This window comes from Phoxinus phoxinus (genome assembly GCF_949152265.1).
Source record: "Phoxinus phoxinus genome assembly, chromosome: 17".
In the NCBI taxonomy this organism is placed as follows: domain Eukaryota; kingdom Metazoa; phylum Chordata; class Actinopteri; order Cypriniformes; family Leuciscidae; genus Phoxinus; species Phoxinus phoxinus.
Window position 1 is genome coordinate 23,449,156 of NC_136892.1, and position 16,766 is coordinate 23,465,921.

A 16,766-nucleotide genomic window follows, 5' to 3' on the forward strand; every position below is an offset into this window, starting at 1 on the left:
TTTGTTGACTATGTTTCTCTGAAAACAATACGCGCTCCGGGACAGAGCCGCTCAGCAACTGGAGTAAAGTAAAAAACGTAGTTCTGTGTGTACCGTGAGATAAAATCCTGCAGGCGCCCTTGCAATAGAATTTTGTTATGGCAAATCCTGGGTCTCTCCACGTTTCCCTTACCTAGGAGAAGTGGTTTAAGGGATTATATGCAACACCCTTAAATCATTCCCTTAGGAGAGGGTTTAAGTGCCACATTTAAAGGGATAGTTCACTTTGAAATTAAATTTTGGTATGTTTTAGCTTACCTCAAGTGCATCCAAGATGTAGGTGTCTTTTTTTCCGCAGTAGTTTCAATTTTGATATTTTTAGGTCAAACCGTTTTTGTCTGACAATCATATCATGCAGGTCTATGGTCACTGTCTCAAAGAGCATACACAGAATCCAAATTAAAACAATTCCCCATCGTCCAAATTCAACAATTCCCCATCGTAAGTACACATTGATGGCCTACGAGCGGTTTGTGTGAGAAAACGAACGGTATTTATATCGTTTTTACCTCTTGTAACACAGCCACGTCCAAATGATCTGAGGGCGCGAGCTTATCCTGGTGTGTGACGTGTGCGCAGACTGGTGCATAGATGTATACACTAGATGTCGCCTTGGCTACGGCAGTTCATTGGAACGAACGTCTTTAATGCGACATCTAGTTTGTATATATCTATGGACCAGTCTGCGTACACGTCACACAGAAGGAAGCGCTCGCGCCCTCAGATCACTTGGTCGTGGCTGTGTTACAAGAGGTAAAAACGATATAAATACCGTTCGTTTTCTCACACAAACCGCTCGTTTCGTGTCTTAGGCCATCAATGTGTACTTACGATGGGGAATTGTTGAATTTGGACGATGGGGAATTGTTTTAATTTGGACTCTGTGTATGCTCTTTGAGACAGTGACCATAGACCTGCATGATATGACTGTCAGACAAAAACGGTTTGACCTAAAAATATCAAAATTGAAACTACTGCGGAAAAAAAGACACCTACATCTTGGATGCACTTGAGGTAAGCTAAAACATACCAAAATTTAATTTCAATGTGAACTATCCCTTTAAGGTGCTTTATGCAACCGGGCACAGATCTTTAACCACAAAAAGACACAAAGCTAGCATGATCACAGATGCTACACACAGAAAGTCAGGAAGCAGGTGATCTTACCTGTCCTCTCTCCTCCAACTCGGTCAGCATAACAATAGAGCAGCTCCTCCACTCCCAGATCATTCTCCAGAAGTCCTCGATGGTGTGCTGCAGGGGCCCCTGACATGACATGTACGAGTCCTTTTGCCGATAACCCTGCATTCACACACACACACACAGAGTATGTCTACTTCATGCACTTGTATACATTGGGCATTTTTCCAACTGTAATCATGGATACATACACACTACTGTTCAAAAGTTTGGGGTTGTAAAATTTTAAAAGGTTTTTAAGGAATTATGCTCACCAAGGCTAGAATTTATTTGATTAAAAAAATACAGCAAACCAATTACATTGTGAAATATTTAATATTTAAGTTTAATTTATTCCTGTAATGGCAAAAGGTGAGTTTTCATCAGCCATTACTCCAGTCTTCAAAGTCACATGATCCTTCAGAAATCATTCCGATATGCTGTTTTGGAGCTCAAGATCAATTAATGCGGAAAACTGTTTTTGTGGAAACCGTGATCCTTAGATTCTTTGATGAATAACGGAGTTCAAAAGAACAGCATTAGTATTAAACAGAAATTGTATAAAACTCGATCAATTTAATGTGTCCTCGCTAAATAAAAGTATTAATTTTATTATTTTAAAAAGAAAAACCTTACTGACCCACATTTTGAACAGTTGTTTATATGATTACTGTATTAACAGTACATTAAAAGCATTCATACACCACTGCATATTTTACATCTCCAGCACTCTTTGGGTGGTACCAAGCAGATTTATTCATCAAGGAACTTCGTAAGTTATTGATTTGGAAAAGTCTACATTGGTAGCAAATCAGGACACTCAGATTTCAATAAAGTTTTTATTACAGATCCTTTTCAGTGTAGAATGAAAATACATATATTTCTAATAAGTGTCTAGGCCTTGGAACAGAGCGATGGCCACCTTCCCAGGCTGCTTATCTCAGTATAGGCATCCATATAACTAAAAAATGTTTCTAAACCACACCCGAAAAGAAAAAAAGCAGGCTGTGTGGTCTCTCAATAGAGCGTAGAATATTGTAGCAATACCTCCAGGGTTCACTGAGCGGTGTTTCGGTTAGTTGGGAGTAAATGCTGGCTGAAGTCAGACGGGTTTTACTCACATCTATAAAAGAAGCGTTGATGTAGTCCGTGTTCTCCTCCCCTCGTTTTACAGGGATGATCACTCTGTTAAACTCATCTAGAAGAAACACAGGAATGCACATACTGATAAATGGACACCTCAAATTCACTGCAAGCTGTTTTAGATAAAAGCAGCTGCCAAATGTATAACATGTAAAAGGATAAAGTATAAAGATACAGTATGATATAATTGGATAATATAAAAATGTATAAACTAGGAAACTGCAGAGAGCATGTTAGAAACAACTACACTACCATTCAAATGTTTAGTAATATTTATTTTTTAATGTTTTGAAATGAGTCTCTTTACTCTCTTATGCTCACCATGGCTGCATTTATTTGATCAGAAATACAGTAAAAACAGTTATATTATAAAATATTATTACCATTTAAAATAACTTGTTTTCTATTTGAATACATTTTAAAAATGTAATTTATTACTGTGATAAGTTGAATTTTCAGCATCATTACTCCAGTCTTCAGTGTCACATGATCCATCATAAATCATTCTAACATGCAGATTTGATGCTCAAGAAACAATTCTGATTTATTATCAATGTTGAAAACAGTTGTGCTGCTTAATATTCTTGTGGAAGAGGCGATACTTTTTTTTTCATGGTTCTTTGATCAATAGAAAGTTCAGAAGAACAGAATTTATAAAATATAAATCTTTTTTTTAATCGTAATTATAAAATGTCTTAACTCTCACTTTGATTTGTATGCATGCTTGCTGCATTAAAGTATTAATTTATTAATTAACTTATGAACGATAGTGTATTTTCAAAGTTATTCTCCCAAATCACAGTCTGGTTATTAAACATGGATACACAACTCACATGGAATGATTTGCAAAACCCGATTCTTCTTCATGTTGGCAGGCAGGTTCCCCGTTCTCATCTTGTCATTCTGGATTTTAATGGAGGTAAGTTTCTAAAAGAGAGAACGAGAGATATATAAAACAGAAAATAAGAAAACATTTCAACATGGTACCAGAACAATATGTTTCCTAAACATGCAGAACACAAGAAATAAAAATAAAAAAACAGTTTGTGCCACCTTAAACTCCGCCTCCAGGCCTCCACAGCCAGCTCCAGGTAAAGGAGCGTAGAGTTTAGACAGGTGAGACTCCAGAGACGTCACCTCTAACTCTGTGTCCCCGTACAGGTAGTGCTCCAGCAACGCTTGGAATATAAACACGTACTGCATCTGTAGGGAGAAGAGGAGGACGGGACATAAGTTTCTTGATACATTTCTTGAGGTAATTTTATTGGGAGTTTTTTTTTATGAGCTCACATCAGTCTGGACCATCTGACAGCGCTGGGCTCGGATCCGCGTGACAAACCCAAAGACGTCGACCTTTCTTTCTGCACCCATCATGTCCAGCATAGCGTCTATCACAATAAAGGTCCCCGTTCTGCCCACACCCGCACTGAGATGAACAATTGAGAATCAGTTAATGAATGGACATTACAAACCTTCAACAACAAAAAACACGCACAAAAACCTCCAGCTCACATACATTACTGTACAGAGTATTGTTGTGAAATATTATTACAATTTAAAATAACCGTTTTCTATTTTAATATATTTTAAAATGCATCATTACTCCAGTCTTTAGTGTCACATGATCCTTCTAATATGATGATATGCTATTCAAGAATCAATGTCCTTGCAAAATAAAAGCATGATTTTTTATTTTTTTTTATTTTTTTTATATCTTACTGACCATAAGCTTTTAAGACAATGAAGCTCCTTACCTGCAGTGAACCACTATGGGTCCAGCATACTGTGGGTTGCAGTTCTTGACCTTTTTTAGGAACTTCAGCATTCCAATGGGAGTGAAAGGAACCCCGAAATCAGGCCAGCTGGTGAAGTGAAACTGTGTGACCAGCCTCTGGGGCTTCTTACCAGACACATCACCCACCTTAACACACAAAAGAGTTGTTCAATCTCATCATTCACCTAACAAATAAATAAATAAATGTATAGATTCAATTAAAGCTTTGAACCATTTATTGTGTTTCTTTTCTGTTCCTAATTTTGAAATGCTGAAAGGTTCAATTTGGCAGGATTTCTTCATTTTTATCTTTTTAATTCTCCCTCTATAAATACATCTACAAAACCTTTTACAATTTTTCCTACGGCATTTTGGTTTATCACTGTCCTAAATACTGTCACTACCATCACGCCAAGCGCATATGGTCCATTTCTTTTTGTTTTTACTAATTCAGACTTAACTGACTGCTAGTAAAGTTGCAGTGATAGTCTAAGTTTACACTTGTAGTTTGGTTCTTTTGGTCCGGGCCAAAAAAGAAAGCGGTACCTTTAGTCCCTTGTACCGAACTATGATGGGCAACACCGGTTCAGGAATCAGCTATGCTTGCACATTCCTTTTTAGGGTCATATCTTGTAACATCACGTCCTTTTTTTGGTTTGTTTAGATGTCTTTGGTTTGTGTTGCGTTCATATTTTAGTCGAACCACACAAGAGATCGGTTTGGAAGCGGACCAAGACCCGCTGAAAATGTGCCTTAACCAATTTTCTTCAACATTGTGATAAATGTACATAGTTTGAAAAGGTTTTTTTTTTTTTTATGAAAACTGCCACTAATTGAAGAATGACCAAACCTCACATTAACAGATTGTTGGTATATTTTGACACAAGATGGAGCTAGCACTTCTTTTAATTGGCTTAATTAACCAGTCCTATTAATTTCAAAATGGCAAAAACCAACTGGTAATGATTGTAACCCTTGTGGTCCTACCTGCTGAATGCAGAACTTGCGGATAGTATAGTCAACCAGAATCATCATGTCCTCCACTGACACGCGGATATTTCCGTAGGTCCAGCATCCCTGGTCTGGCCAGTACTGAGCACATTTACACTGCGGATATGAAGCATAGTATATCATAATCATCATCACTGCGGTGATCATACATCTTTATTAATGGCCATCTTCCTCAAAGTTGCACTCTAAATCCATTATGTGAAACCGCGATAAGAGCTGAGGCTGTAAAATCAAAGATCAGCTTACTCCTCTTTGACACTAGATTACATCTAATAGATTTCTTGCGGCATTTACCTCTTTCCTCTCTTTCAGGTTGGTTACCATGACGATGGTGGCAGTGTTCTGTTCCCAGATCATCCTCCAGAAGTCATTGACCGTTTCCTCTTTTGGTCCTGTAATAAGAAAGTTTCGTTTTTTAATAATCATTAATCAAAAAGCTATGTAAAGCATTTGGATATTTATGAAAGAGACCAATACTTTTTTTTTTTTTTTTACCTTGTGCAGCTATGAATTTGTTTTTCTCCTGGTATCCCTGAAAAGAAAAACAAAAGTGGAAAAAATTATTATTATTAAGGATTTACACATGCATGCTCATTTCCCATATTTTGACATTTAGATGACCTTTCATCCAACACTCATTCAAACTTTAAAAACACTAAAAACTTAAAAATAGTGTTAATTGTAATCTTCAGCAAATCTCAAAATGAAAATCTATTATTCATAATATACATTATAATGTTGTGATGCCTAAATTCAGTGCTGTTATTTTTAACCAAAACTAAAATGAGCTAAACGGTTTTCAGAAAATGGAATTAGTTATGGATGCACTGATATCAACATTTTGGCTGATACCAATTCTTTATATTTGAAAGTTGATAACAGATCAATCTAAATCCAAATTTGTATATAATTTGTAAGAGCCTGATTACAGAAAAAAGTACAGACAGGTGCTGGACATCTTGCACTTAACTGTATTTTCCTTTTTTGAAGTGATTCCAATCATATATCGGCCGATACGATATGGTGGCTGATATATTGCGAATCCATAGAATTAGAATAAAATAAAATATAAATATTAGATAAAAAATATATGCTTGGCAACTAAATGAAATACGTTTAAGTTCTAAAATTACTAAAACTAAGACTAAGGTTAAAATAAATTGAAGCTAAACAAATAAAAAACAAAAACTAATAAAAATTACATTGTAATGAGCAACTAAAAACTAAAATTGAAATGAAAAGATAAATAAATACTATAATACTATATAAATTATATTATAATTGAACTGCCTAAATTTACTTATAGCATTTAAAACAAATTATTTTATGTTTTATGGATTTTATTTATTTAGACAAAATAGTATTAAGTTTTAAAATCTGCAGTAACATGAAAATACTCGTTGGCTAGAATTTAAGTAACAGTGCACTCCTCCTCATGACTAGGCTAGCGCTTGGGGTCTTACGTTAATGTAGGAAGCGTTGATGTAGTCTGAGTCAGGAACACCCTCCAGAGAGGTCAAATGCACCCTAGAATGATCGTCTGTGATAAAAAGGAGAATCAAATTAAGAAAGGAGATTAAGGCTCATAGCATTAATGTTTCATTTATTACAGCCATTTTCACATAAGGAACTCCTTTGTAGGCCTGGCAGTTCTGGTAAAAGCATGCTTTATTATCAGCTCTGGTTTAGAGATAAGTTATGGGAAAGCCTTACAGGGCAGGATGTTGACATATCTGTTCTTCTCTTTATTCTCCTCCTTCGAGGCAGCATCACATGAGGCTTGAATGGGACATACAGGCAATGCCTGCAGAAAAAAGAAACCAATCACACAGTTCAAGTAGAGCGAAAGCATGGACAGGGACCATCTAAACAGCGTTATAGGAATATAATCAAGATTAAAGCACTCTTTTGTGCTTCCAGCTGTATTGGAACTGAATATGGTACATAAAAAAAAAAAAAATCTACACTAACTGGAATTATGTGTGTATACTGTCTAATATGGAATTTTGCACTTTATTCTATGTGATAATATCTGTGAATAAACATTGTAAGGGTCTGAGGATTTATGGGTAATATTTAGGAATGGACATAACGCAAGACAAAATTCAGATTTAGTCAAACAATAAAAGTTCATTTCATCATCATTACCATCGGCACAAATGTATCTGCCTAAAGTGCACTCTTTTTGCGAAATTTTATGTATTTAATGCTGCCTTCATGTGTTAACAGAAATTTCCTACTGCCCACTTCTAAAGTCGTGATTACAAGTCGTCACATTTGGAAATACCAGGTTTATTCCTGTCAATTTATTGGGAAAATCGTATTAAAACCAAAATTATATTTAGTGTCCCATTCATGACAACCATTTATCAAAATTATCCCCAAGCTGGACCAAGTGGTGAATAGTTCATGTATAATTTTTTACTAAGAAAACTCATATTTACGATAATTCCGATAGCAAACGAACGCAGCATAAGATGCCATTTTTTTTGGGGGTCATTGGTTATTCCAAAGTTGGTGAAATTTCCAATCAGGTCAATTGCTGTATCAGAGCTGTGTGTGTTTGTACACCTACGTTGAACTCTTCCCGGAAGAGTTTATTGTCATCGGCCATTCTGCGGTTCATCTCCTCCTCGAGCTTGTCGATAAGAAGGGGCGGGTACTTCCTGTTGGTGCTAGGAGAGCGAGCCAATAGTGGCACACTCTGAAGTTCTGTGAGAAAGGAAGTGCAAGGAGCGGGAAAGCAACACGGGGAGGAGAAAGAAATATAAATATGTGTTAACGACAACAACAAAAAAAGTTTTTTTTTCAATTAAATATTTTAACAATGACTTGCAGTTTGTCCTTTATCCATGTTGTGTACATGACAACCAATAGGGGGCAACACAGTACAATTCAAGGTCAAATGTGTTTCAATCAAATCACTCGATCAAGATGGAAAATAAAAGATGACACTAGGAGTGCATCCAACTTATAAACCAAAAAACGTCCTTTACTGTTAAACCTTAATATATTTGCTGCTTTAAAAGACAAACATTCCCAAGAACAGTCACAGAAACACACACACACACACACACACACACACACTTATTCCTACCTGTGTCGTCAGCTCTGCCATTGGTCAGGCGGAAGGAATTGGAGTGGCTCCCTGCCTGCTTGTACTTCTTAAACCTGCCACAACGGAGCGAAACAAAAAGCCAATCATTACCATGGTAACTGGACATTCAGCCCCATGGCCCCCTGCTGACATTGTGGGTTTCCTAATGAATGGAGCTTTCTGAACACTTTTTCTATTCTGTTCTATTACGATTATGCATGTGTGTGCTGGTTCTTCTATGCTCTAACTGCTTGCAACTTTGTCTTTATGTTGTTTTCTGAGCTGGAATCTATGCTGTGAGCACTTTTTGTACTGCATGAACAGCTGAAAGTTTCTGAACACTGGAACGTACCTGAGCATGTACAGGACGATGATGATAAAGACAATGACCAGCAGAGAGGACAGGGCAACCATCACCGCCATGATCGCCGTGTCATCTGAGTTTAGAGGACAAAAAAGTGCTGTTGAATTGCAGTTACAAATCTTTTTCTCTTTTTTTTAACATTAGCCACCCAATTTCTGTCATCATTTACTCACACTCAAGTTGCTCCAAACCTGTATGTTTTTACACAGAATATGATATTTGGAAGAATGTGGGTAACCAAACATTTGACGGTAGCCATTGACTTTCATATTATGGAAGAAAATACTATGGAAGTCAATGGCTACAGTTCAGCAGAAGATAAATTCATACAAGTTTGGAACAACTTAAAGGTGAGTCAATTAATGATGAAAGAATTTTCATTTTTGGGTGAACTATACATTGAAAAGAAAACTTAGTACATATTAGTAATTATACTAGTATACTACCATTCAAAATGTTGAGGTCAGTATGTATTTTTTCTAAAGAAATTAATACTTTTATTCATCATGGATGCATTAAATTAATCAAAAGTGACTTACATTTATAATGTTACAAAATAAATGTTATTTTGAACTTTCTATTCATCAAAGAATTCAGGAAATAAATGAAGGATTTCCCAAAAAATATTAATCAGCATAACACAACTTGAACTTAAACACCAAATCAGCATATTCGAATATTAGAATGATTTCTGAAGGATCGTGTGACACTGAAGACTGGAGTAATGATGCTGGAAATTCAGCTTTGCATCACAGGAATAAATTACATTTGAAAATATATTAAAATAATAAACAGTTAACAATAATAGTAATACTTTTTCAGAATATTATTGCAGCCTTGGTGAGCATAAGAGACTAAAAAACGTTTTAAAAACTTTGAAACGTTACAATATACAAGAATATAACAAATTGATTAATAGTAATATAATTATTTCAAATTATTTTACTTAACATGTAAAATATGTTGTACTGTTTTTTTTTTTTATCATATAAAAATAAATATTGCAGAAATATTGTTCGTTTCATTTAAAGTTTTATTGTGTGATGTCAGACAATTTATTTGATTTACTGACCATCGGCCACTCTGCTCCTTAAGATTTGGACAATAGCTATTTAAAAACCCATTTCGGTTGACCACTTGTCGATTGTGTGGTTGATCAACTATTGACTGGTGCTAGTGTATAAGCAACTCCTAACAGGTTGTGTAATACATGGTTACTAATAAACTATAGAAAAGGCTTTGTTATGCAAGCAAATGTTAGTGACAAAATAAAATGGTTAACAGAAACTTACCTTGCCCATCATCTTCATTACATAAGAAAAAACACAGAAATAGATTAGAATGACAAATAACTGGAAAGAGCAAATGCATTACTTTACAAATAGTTGGAAAAAGAACAGATACATTTTCTTCTAAATGGTACCTGGAGGCTTGCTGGCGTCAGCTATGGTGCCATCCGTAGGGGCAAATGAAGTGTTGGTTTCCGGCACTGAAGAGGACTGAGTGGATGTCAGATCAGGTGTGGGGATCTCTGATGTAGACAAAACCGCAGTCTTGACGGAGGTGAGGGATGGGGACGCGGCTGATGGGGTTGATGGGGCGGGTGGTGTTTCGGTGGGGACGAGCGCAGTTGGAGGGGGGGCGACAGGAGGGGCTGTGGGAATCTCCGGCGTCACCATGCCCTCAGAGTCTTTGAATACTGTTGTTCCAACAAGTTCAGGGGACGGTGTCATAGATGGGGTGGCTGATGGGGGCGCCTGGGTGACTGCGATGAAGGGTAACGTGGGAGGAGGGTCTGTAGGTTTGGTGGTCAAGACTGCACCTGAGAAAGAGAGATTTTAAAACTTCAAAAACAGATTCAATAATATATATATATATACAGACTTTCATAGACCATTAATGCTAAATTGTACATTTCCGTTCAAAAGTTTGAGGTTAGTAAGACTTTATTTTAAAGAAATTCATACTTTTATTCAGTAAGAAAGCATTAAACTGACCAAAAGTGACAGTAAAGACATTCATAATGTTACAAAAGGAAAGTTATACTAATCTAAAGAATACTGAAAATAAAAATGTGTATCGTGGTTTTAAAAAAAATTAAGCAAAACAACATTCTGTTTTAAACAGTAATAATAATAATAATAATAATAATTCACAAAATTACTGTATTTTTGATTAAATAAATGCTGTCTTGGTGAGCATAATGAACTTCTCTCAAAAACATTTAAAAAATCTTACCGACCCCAAAACTCTGAACAGTATTGTATGTTCAACTGAAGTTTGGGATCTCACAAAACACAATTAGGTGTGTGTGAAAATGCTCTATGCTCCAGGCAATTCCTGAGTAATTGTAGATTACAGATTAAATACAATTTATTAAGATGACATAATAACTTACAGAAAGATTTAACTCACAAGCCAAGATCAATCTGGGGTAAAAGCAACTCTGCAGGAAATGCATCATCACCAAAAAATACAGAGGCCTTCTAAGGATAACTAGTTTTGTCTTTCTAATGGAGGAAATGTGATGGCGTTATCCAAAGCGTTTGTGTGTCATAAAAGTGCCTTACCTGAAGTGTCAGGGATTGTCTGGGCCGTGCTGAGGGCCACAAAGGCCACATGGAGTAGCAGGAGCAGGGGATACACACCCATACTGCCCTGAAACAGAATACACACAAGCCAAAATCAATCTATGACATGTTTCAAGTCTTATAGTTATCTATAGTTTCAAGTTATAGAGACATTTTGGGGGCATCGTCCGCATGGGGATTGTTGCGCTTGTCAAGAATTAAATTAATTCTCATAGTTTGGTTCAGGCTGTTCTGATGGAGGTGGAGTGAAGAGACTTACCTGAAGAAACGAAACCTGCATCACTCACTCATTCGCACAATGATCTCCTGTAGATGACAGAAAGAAATGGAGAATTCATCGTTAAACTCAGCAACTACATTAACATAATATCATACATTTATCACTTAGTTCACATTGGAATTAACTTCTTTTTTTTTACTTGAGGAAACTTGAAGATTATGATGCAAAACAATTTTGTTTTAATAATTTTTTTTTACATTTTAACATTTAATTTGTAAAATAAAATATAATAAAACAAGACAATTATAATATAATTTTTGTATCAAAATGTACATTGAATAGGGAAGTTTGACCAATTGAGATTGGTTTGAGATTGGTTTGACCAATCAAACCAAGTTTGATTGGTATCAACAACTGATTATTATTATTATTGTGACAAACCTACAGCCATAAATAAAATTACATGTCATTCATAAATTAAAAAATAATTAATAAATTCATTCATAAATGTGCGCACAGTTTCTGTATTGAGACGGAGAATTAGTCATTGCTCTCAGACTAAAAATTAATTAAAACAAACTCTCTCTCTCTCAAAACAAATACAATTATTTGAAATAAATTACTGAAAGTGATTGGCATCGTGGCAATTTTGAAAAATATAAAAAAGAATATCCATAGCCATCTTTTTTACAACTCTACACACGATCCAGCCAAACAGGGCGCACATGGCCACGTATCAAGACAAGAGCAACAGATACTAGACAGACAACGTCCAAGTGTCTATTCATCCAGCAGATTGCCTGCGGATTTGGTCCGAGGGGATTAAGCTCTTAGTTGTGAGATGGTTTGATGTGAGGAGTGAAAATATAATCAAGAGCCTGAGGGTAGCGGGCTGACCGCTAACCCGTGCTGTAATCTCAATGGTGTCTCACTGACTAAACCGTGATAATCCTAGTGCCTATCTGAAGGGTCAGACCCTGAAATAATCCAGCCCGTCTGCCACTCTTCAAGCAAGAGCATCCGTGGTACTGCTGCTCCTCGGACGCGGTCCAATCAGCTTCCACCTGACATCCAAACATCAGCAGGCTCCGCCCAGTAATCCTCCAAGAGATTTCGGGGGATCACCAAGAGTCAGTTTGAGCTGCTTACATGAGAATTTCAGGAACTACACCACAATTTATTGTGATGATGACTTTACATATCGTCCCCTTGGAATTATAAGGTTCTATCTGACATTTTTGTCAAAAATGAGTTATTCACATATTCTTATTCTGTGACAACTTATTTACATTATGTGATGTTGTTTTTTAAGTTGTGTACATTTTGGAACTTTTTATTTAGAAAATAAAAAGGTTCTTTCTACACAGTTGAATGGAATGCAAAAACTTTAAAGCTCAATATCTCAAAACCAGTCAGAATGCAGATAGAACCTTATAATTCCAAGGGGACGATATGGGAATAGCTCACCCAACAAATTAAAATTGTTATTTGCTTACCCTCATGTTGTGTGAAACTCTTACGGTGCTCAACAATAAGAGTTTTGTCTAGAGATGCACCAATTGCAATTTTCTTGGTAGATTCGGAAAAACTATACTAGCATTCCAAGCCAGTAATTGGTGAAGTCACATTGTAAAAAACCCACTACGCGTCTATAGACTGAGCGTCTGAGTGAAAACTGACGTCATTGTTTTTACAAATTTGCGTTTTTGTAGTTTACCTAGAGATAACGGTCTCGTTTTCAAAAACGTGCGCTTTAAAACCCGTTTTCAAAAGTTTGCGTTTTTAAGCCCCCATTGTTTTTTTAAATGAACGGCCAAAACGCATAAAAAGTTTTTAGATGAAAGCAGTGTAAACGGCCCCTGAGTTTTGTTGTATAACGGTAGAGGTCGGTACCTCTGGTGTACTTTAGAAATGTAGGCTACTGAGAAACAGTGACATTTTTTACTGTGTTGAAAGTATCATGAGACAAAAATAACAAATATAATTCCTGTACAGCCAACATTTTATATTTGTTATCCCCAATCACTCTCTCTTTAGGGGAATTTTAATGTAAGATTAGTGGGATTTAGCGGGATCGGTTGGGTCGGGAATTAAATCATTCTAAGCGAATAGCGGGTGAACAGAGTGAATTTTAAGCGGGAGCTAGTATGTGCGGAATATAACCTAAAAGGAGTGGGCGAGGGCGAGACAAAAAACAGTCCCGCGCAGACCTCTACTAGAAACTTCCAATGATCTCAACCAACTTCCAAAAATCTCACCCAATGAACTATAAGATGGCAAAGAAGTCACAAAGAAGTTCTTTAACATTTAAAGAAGGTAAGACTTTAAATGTTTTGAAAGAAGTCTAAATATGCTCACCAAGGCTGCATTCATTTGGTTAAAAATACAGTAAAATTGTGCAATATTACAATTCAGCAGCCATTACTCCAGTCATCAGTGTCACATGATCCTTCAGAGTCACATGATCCTTCAGAAATCATTCTGATGGCAACCACTAATGTGGTAGCATTGTGGCAGCGAGTTTTCCCAAACAGTGTCTTTATTTGTTGGATATCGTTTCACTTCGTCACGCTGCCTTGGCTCATTTTGCGCTATGAATGGCTACATGTTAATCTGTGTCCCTCCAGCGATAATTCGGATGGAAATTCGTAGTTAGGTAATGCAAACAGCTGACCATTTCCATACAAAGAAGATGCACTGGCAGTGAAATCCATCTCTGACAATTTAATCAAATCAGCCTCGCCACAAAGCCCGTTATTCTACAGCCAACCACACGAATTCTAGAAGCTCGTTGTCAAATACAATTTGTTTAAAGGCTGAGCATGCACATGGCTGAGCATTCTTCAGGTGGAGGGCAAATCTGAAACGATTTGAGCTGTTTTTGGCTGAGCCTGCAAGAAATCCTTCAGATGGGAGGGACAGATGGTCTCGTCTCTCCTCTCTCGCTCTATACATTAACCGTCGGTCTCTATCTGTTCCCATCTCTCTTTCTGGAGTTGGCAGGAAAGCCGTAAACCCGAGAGAGCACATTGCTTCCTTCCTTCCTTCCTCCGCCGTCTGTCTGATTGTCTGCCAGATCCGTCACTCAGCCCAAAAGGCGCCACACCCTCACCTAACTAACACATCACGGAAAGTAAAACAGCATTTAGGAAATGTGCCAAGCGATTGCAGAATTTTACATTTAGTCAAATCGCTCAAATATGTATATGCAAGCTGTCCATCCGCTTGTTTCAGGACTGATGAGTCAGGCATGGTTATCATCATGGTGAGTAACAGAGGAAATGGCGCACCTCTAATAGATGACACCCATAATAGGGGTTTTCCTTTGAGATCTGACATCATTTATTTTTAAGTGCACAAATGGCCCGTCTCCAGCTCCACCAAGAGGCTTGTTCCTAAAGGACGAGCCTGCAGCAGTCTCACGTTCTCCAGGCAAACCAAAACACAGACTTGGGCGTGTGCAGAATATCTACGTCCTATAGGGAGAGTTACATCTAAATTGCATTAGATCGCACCTCAGAGTGAAAGAGGCTTTTCAGAACATGAAAATGCACTACGCAGAGGTTGCACATTCCTCTCTTGCACAAATTGTTCCTGTTAAGTTGCACCAGATTTAAGTTGAGATAAAGTTTAATGACCTTTACAGTTCTTCTTGTTGTTAAAGGAACAGTTCGCACAGAAAATTAAAATGGTTATCATTTACTCACAACATGTCTTGTGAGTAATATATGTCTTGCCTGAGGACATATGTAAAATATGTAGTAAAATATGTCTTGCCTGAGGAGATTTTGTGTTTAAGGAAGTCATAAAGGTTTGGAACAACATGATCGTTTTAAGATAAAGGTGCTTTACATGCTGCATTTGAAACATTGTTATCTGAATAAACTTACACTACCATTATAAAGACTTTTCAATGTTTTTGAGAGAAGTCTCACCAAGGCTGCATTAATGGAATCAAAAATACTGTAAAAAAAAAACTATTTCTAGTTTGTTTTACAATGTAATTTAAACCTTTGATCTGCAAAGCTGAATTTTCAGCATCATTACTTTAGTCTTCGGTGTCACGTGATCCTTCAGAAATCATTCTATGCTGATTTGCTGCTTAAGAATCATTTCTTATTATTATTCATGTTGAAATCAGCTGAGCTGCTTAATATTTTGTGGAAACCATGATGCATTTCGGTTCAGGATTCTTTAATGAATAGAAAGTTAAAAAGAACAACATATATTTCATATAGAAAACAAAACATTTGTAACATTCAAATTAGTAATGATCACTTTTGCATCCTTGTTGAATAAAAGTATAAATTTTTTTTTTTTGAAATCTTACAGACCCCAAACATTAAGCACTCCCTGGGTATCGAACCCATGACCTTGGCATTACCAGTGCGATGGTTTACGGTTTGAGCAACAATACATCCAATAGTCGACATGAGGAAAGAAAAAAACACTGCAAAAAACACACGCTTGATTGCATTGAAAAGTGATTTCAGCTAAATTAAATCTGATTGTTTATAGATAAATTATGTGCAGGTCAAATCCCTTCACGTGCACAAGCCATAACTCAAATCATTCAGCTTGTTGAATATAGGTGTGATATTACTTTTCTAACCAATCAGGATTGTGATTTTCACCTGGTGGTGGATGATAAAACATCACATACAGTTGATTGGATGAGGGACCTGAGGTAAATTAAAAATAAAAAAATAAATAAAGACACTCTTTTGACTTGTGGAAGTAACAACTAGGTAAACTATCGCCCAGAACACCTAGCAACACGATGACAACCCATTATTGCATGAGCATTTACTCTGTCTTGAAACGGCCAAAACTATGACTGTGATTAATTGTTCAGCCCTAAACACATACCAGAGGAATCATGCTTTAAAGGAACACTTCACCTCTGGAAAGATGAATGTGTATTTAAAATGGGTCATTTATGTAGAAGAAATGTGAAATTATTTTTGAATTTGGAGCCTTCTAGACTGAGAAAAGCCAGAAAATGTATTTTTGGCTTATGGGGATGAAAGACAACAACTCCCAGAATGCACTTGCTTCGCTGCCCTAGGAGGCCACGCCTACCGGTAAGAGATCGCAGTAAACAACAAGGCTATGCTACTAGTGAGTCTCCGTGAGTCTGCCCAGTATTTTGATGTCGCCCAAAATGTCCAGGATTCGGCTTTTGCGTTCTTCAGTCGCAATTCCTCATGTTTACTGTGGCGAGCAGGAACGAGACTGACGGCCGCGGAGAACGATGCGAGCCCGGTGGCGTGATTACTGATGAGTGGCGCCGGCGCCTGTGAGACGCACCGGTCTCGTATCTCTCACGGAGGAGCGGGAATTTTCCT

At 36.9% G+C, this 16,766-nt stretch overlaps 1 protein-coding gene across 2 annotated transcripts in view; it reads right to left on the reverse strand.

Annotated features, from left to right (window-relative positions):
* The window catches only part of ptpra (protein tyrosine phosphatase receptor type A), a 31,819-nt gene that overhangs the window by 5,684 nt on the left and 9,369 nt on the right, over nt 1–16,766 (reverse strand). Inside the window, exons 2-18 of one of the 2 annotated variants that reach the window (XM_079586973.1) lie at nt 11,458–11,504; nt 11,178–11,265; nt 10,031–10,429; nt 8,596–8,680; nt 8,244–8,317; nt 7,722–7,858; nt 6,860–6,950; nt 6,610–6,686; nt 5,642–5,678; nt 5,441–5,538; nt 5,123–5,242; nt 4,116–4,282; nt 3,652–3,787; nt 3,415–3,564; nt 3,195–3,288; nt 2,340–2,416; nt 1,207–1,341 (exon numbers count right to left, since the gene is read on the reverse strand). In XM_079586973.1, coding sequence (XP_079443099.1) covers nt 1,207–1,341; nt 2,340–2,416; nt 3,195–3,288; nt 3,415–3,564; nt 3,652–3,787; nt 4,116–4,282; nt 5,123–5,242; nt 5,441–5,538; nt 5,642–5,678; nt 6,610–6,686; nt 6,860–6,950; nt 7,722–7,858; nt 8,244–8,317; nt 8,596–8,680; nt 10,031–10,429; nt 11,178–11,265; nt 11,458–11,478 — 1,986 coding nt within the window. In that variant the 5' untranslated portion in view covers nt 11,479–11,504. Of the gene's footprint in view, nt 1–1,206; nt 1,342–2,339; nt 2,417–3,194; nt 3,289–3,414; nt 3,565–3,651; nt 3,788–4,115; nt 4,283–5,122; nt 5,243–5,440; nt 5,539–5,641; nt 5,679–6,609; nt 6,687–6,859; nt 6,951–7,721; nt 7,859–8,243; nt 8,318–8,595; nt 8,681–9,899; nt 9,915–10,030; nt 10,430–11,177; nt 11,266–11,457; nt 11,505–16,766 lie in introns of those variants that run through there. The other variant, XM_079586974.1, reaches the window with a different exon arrangement.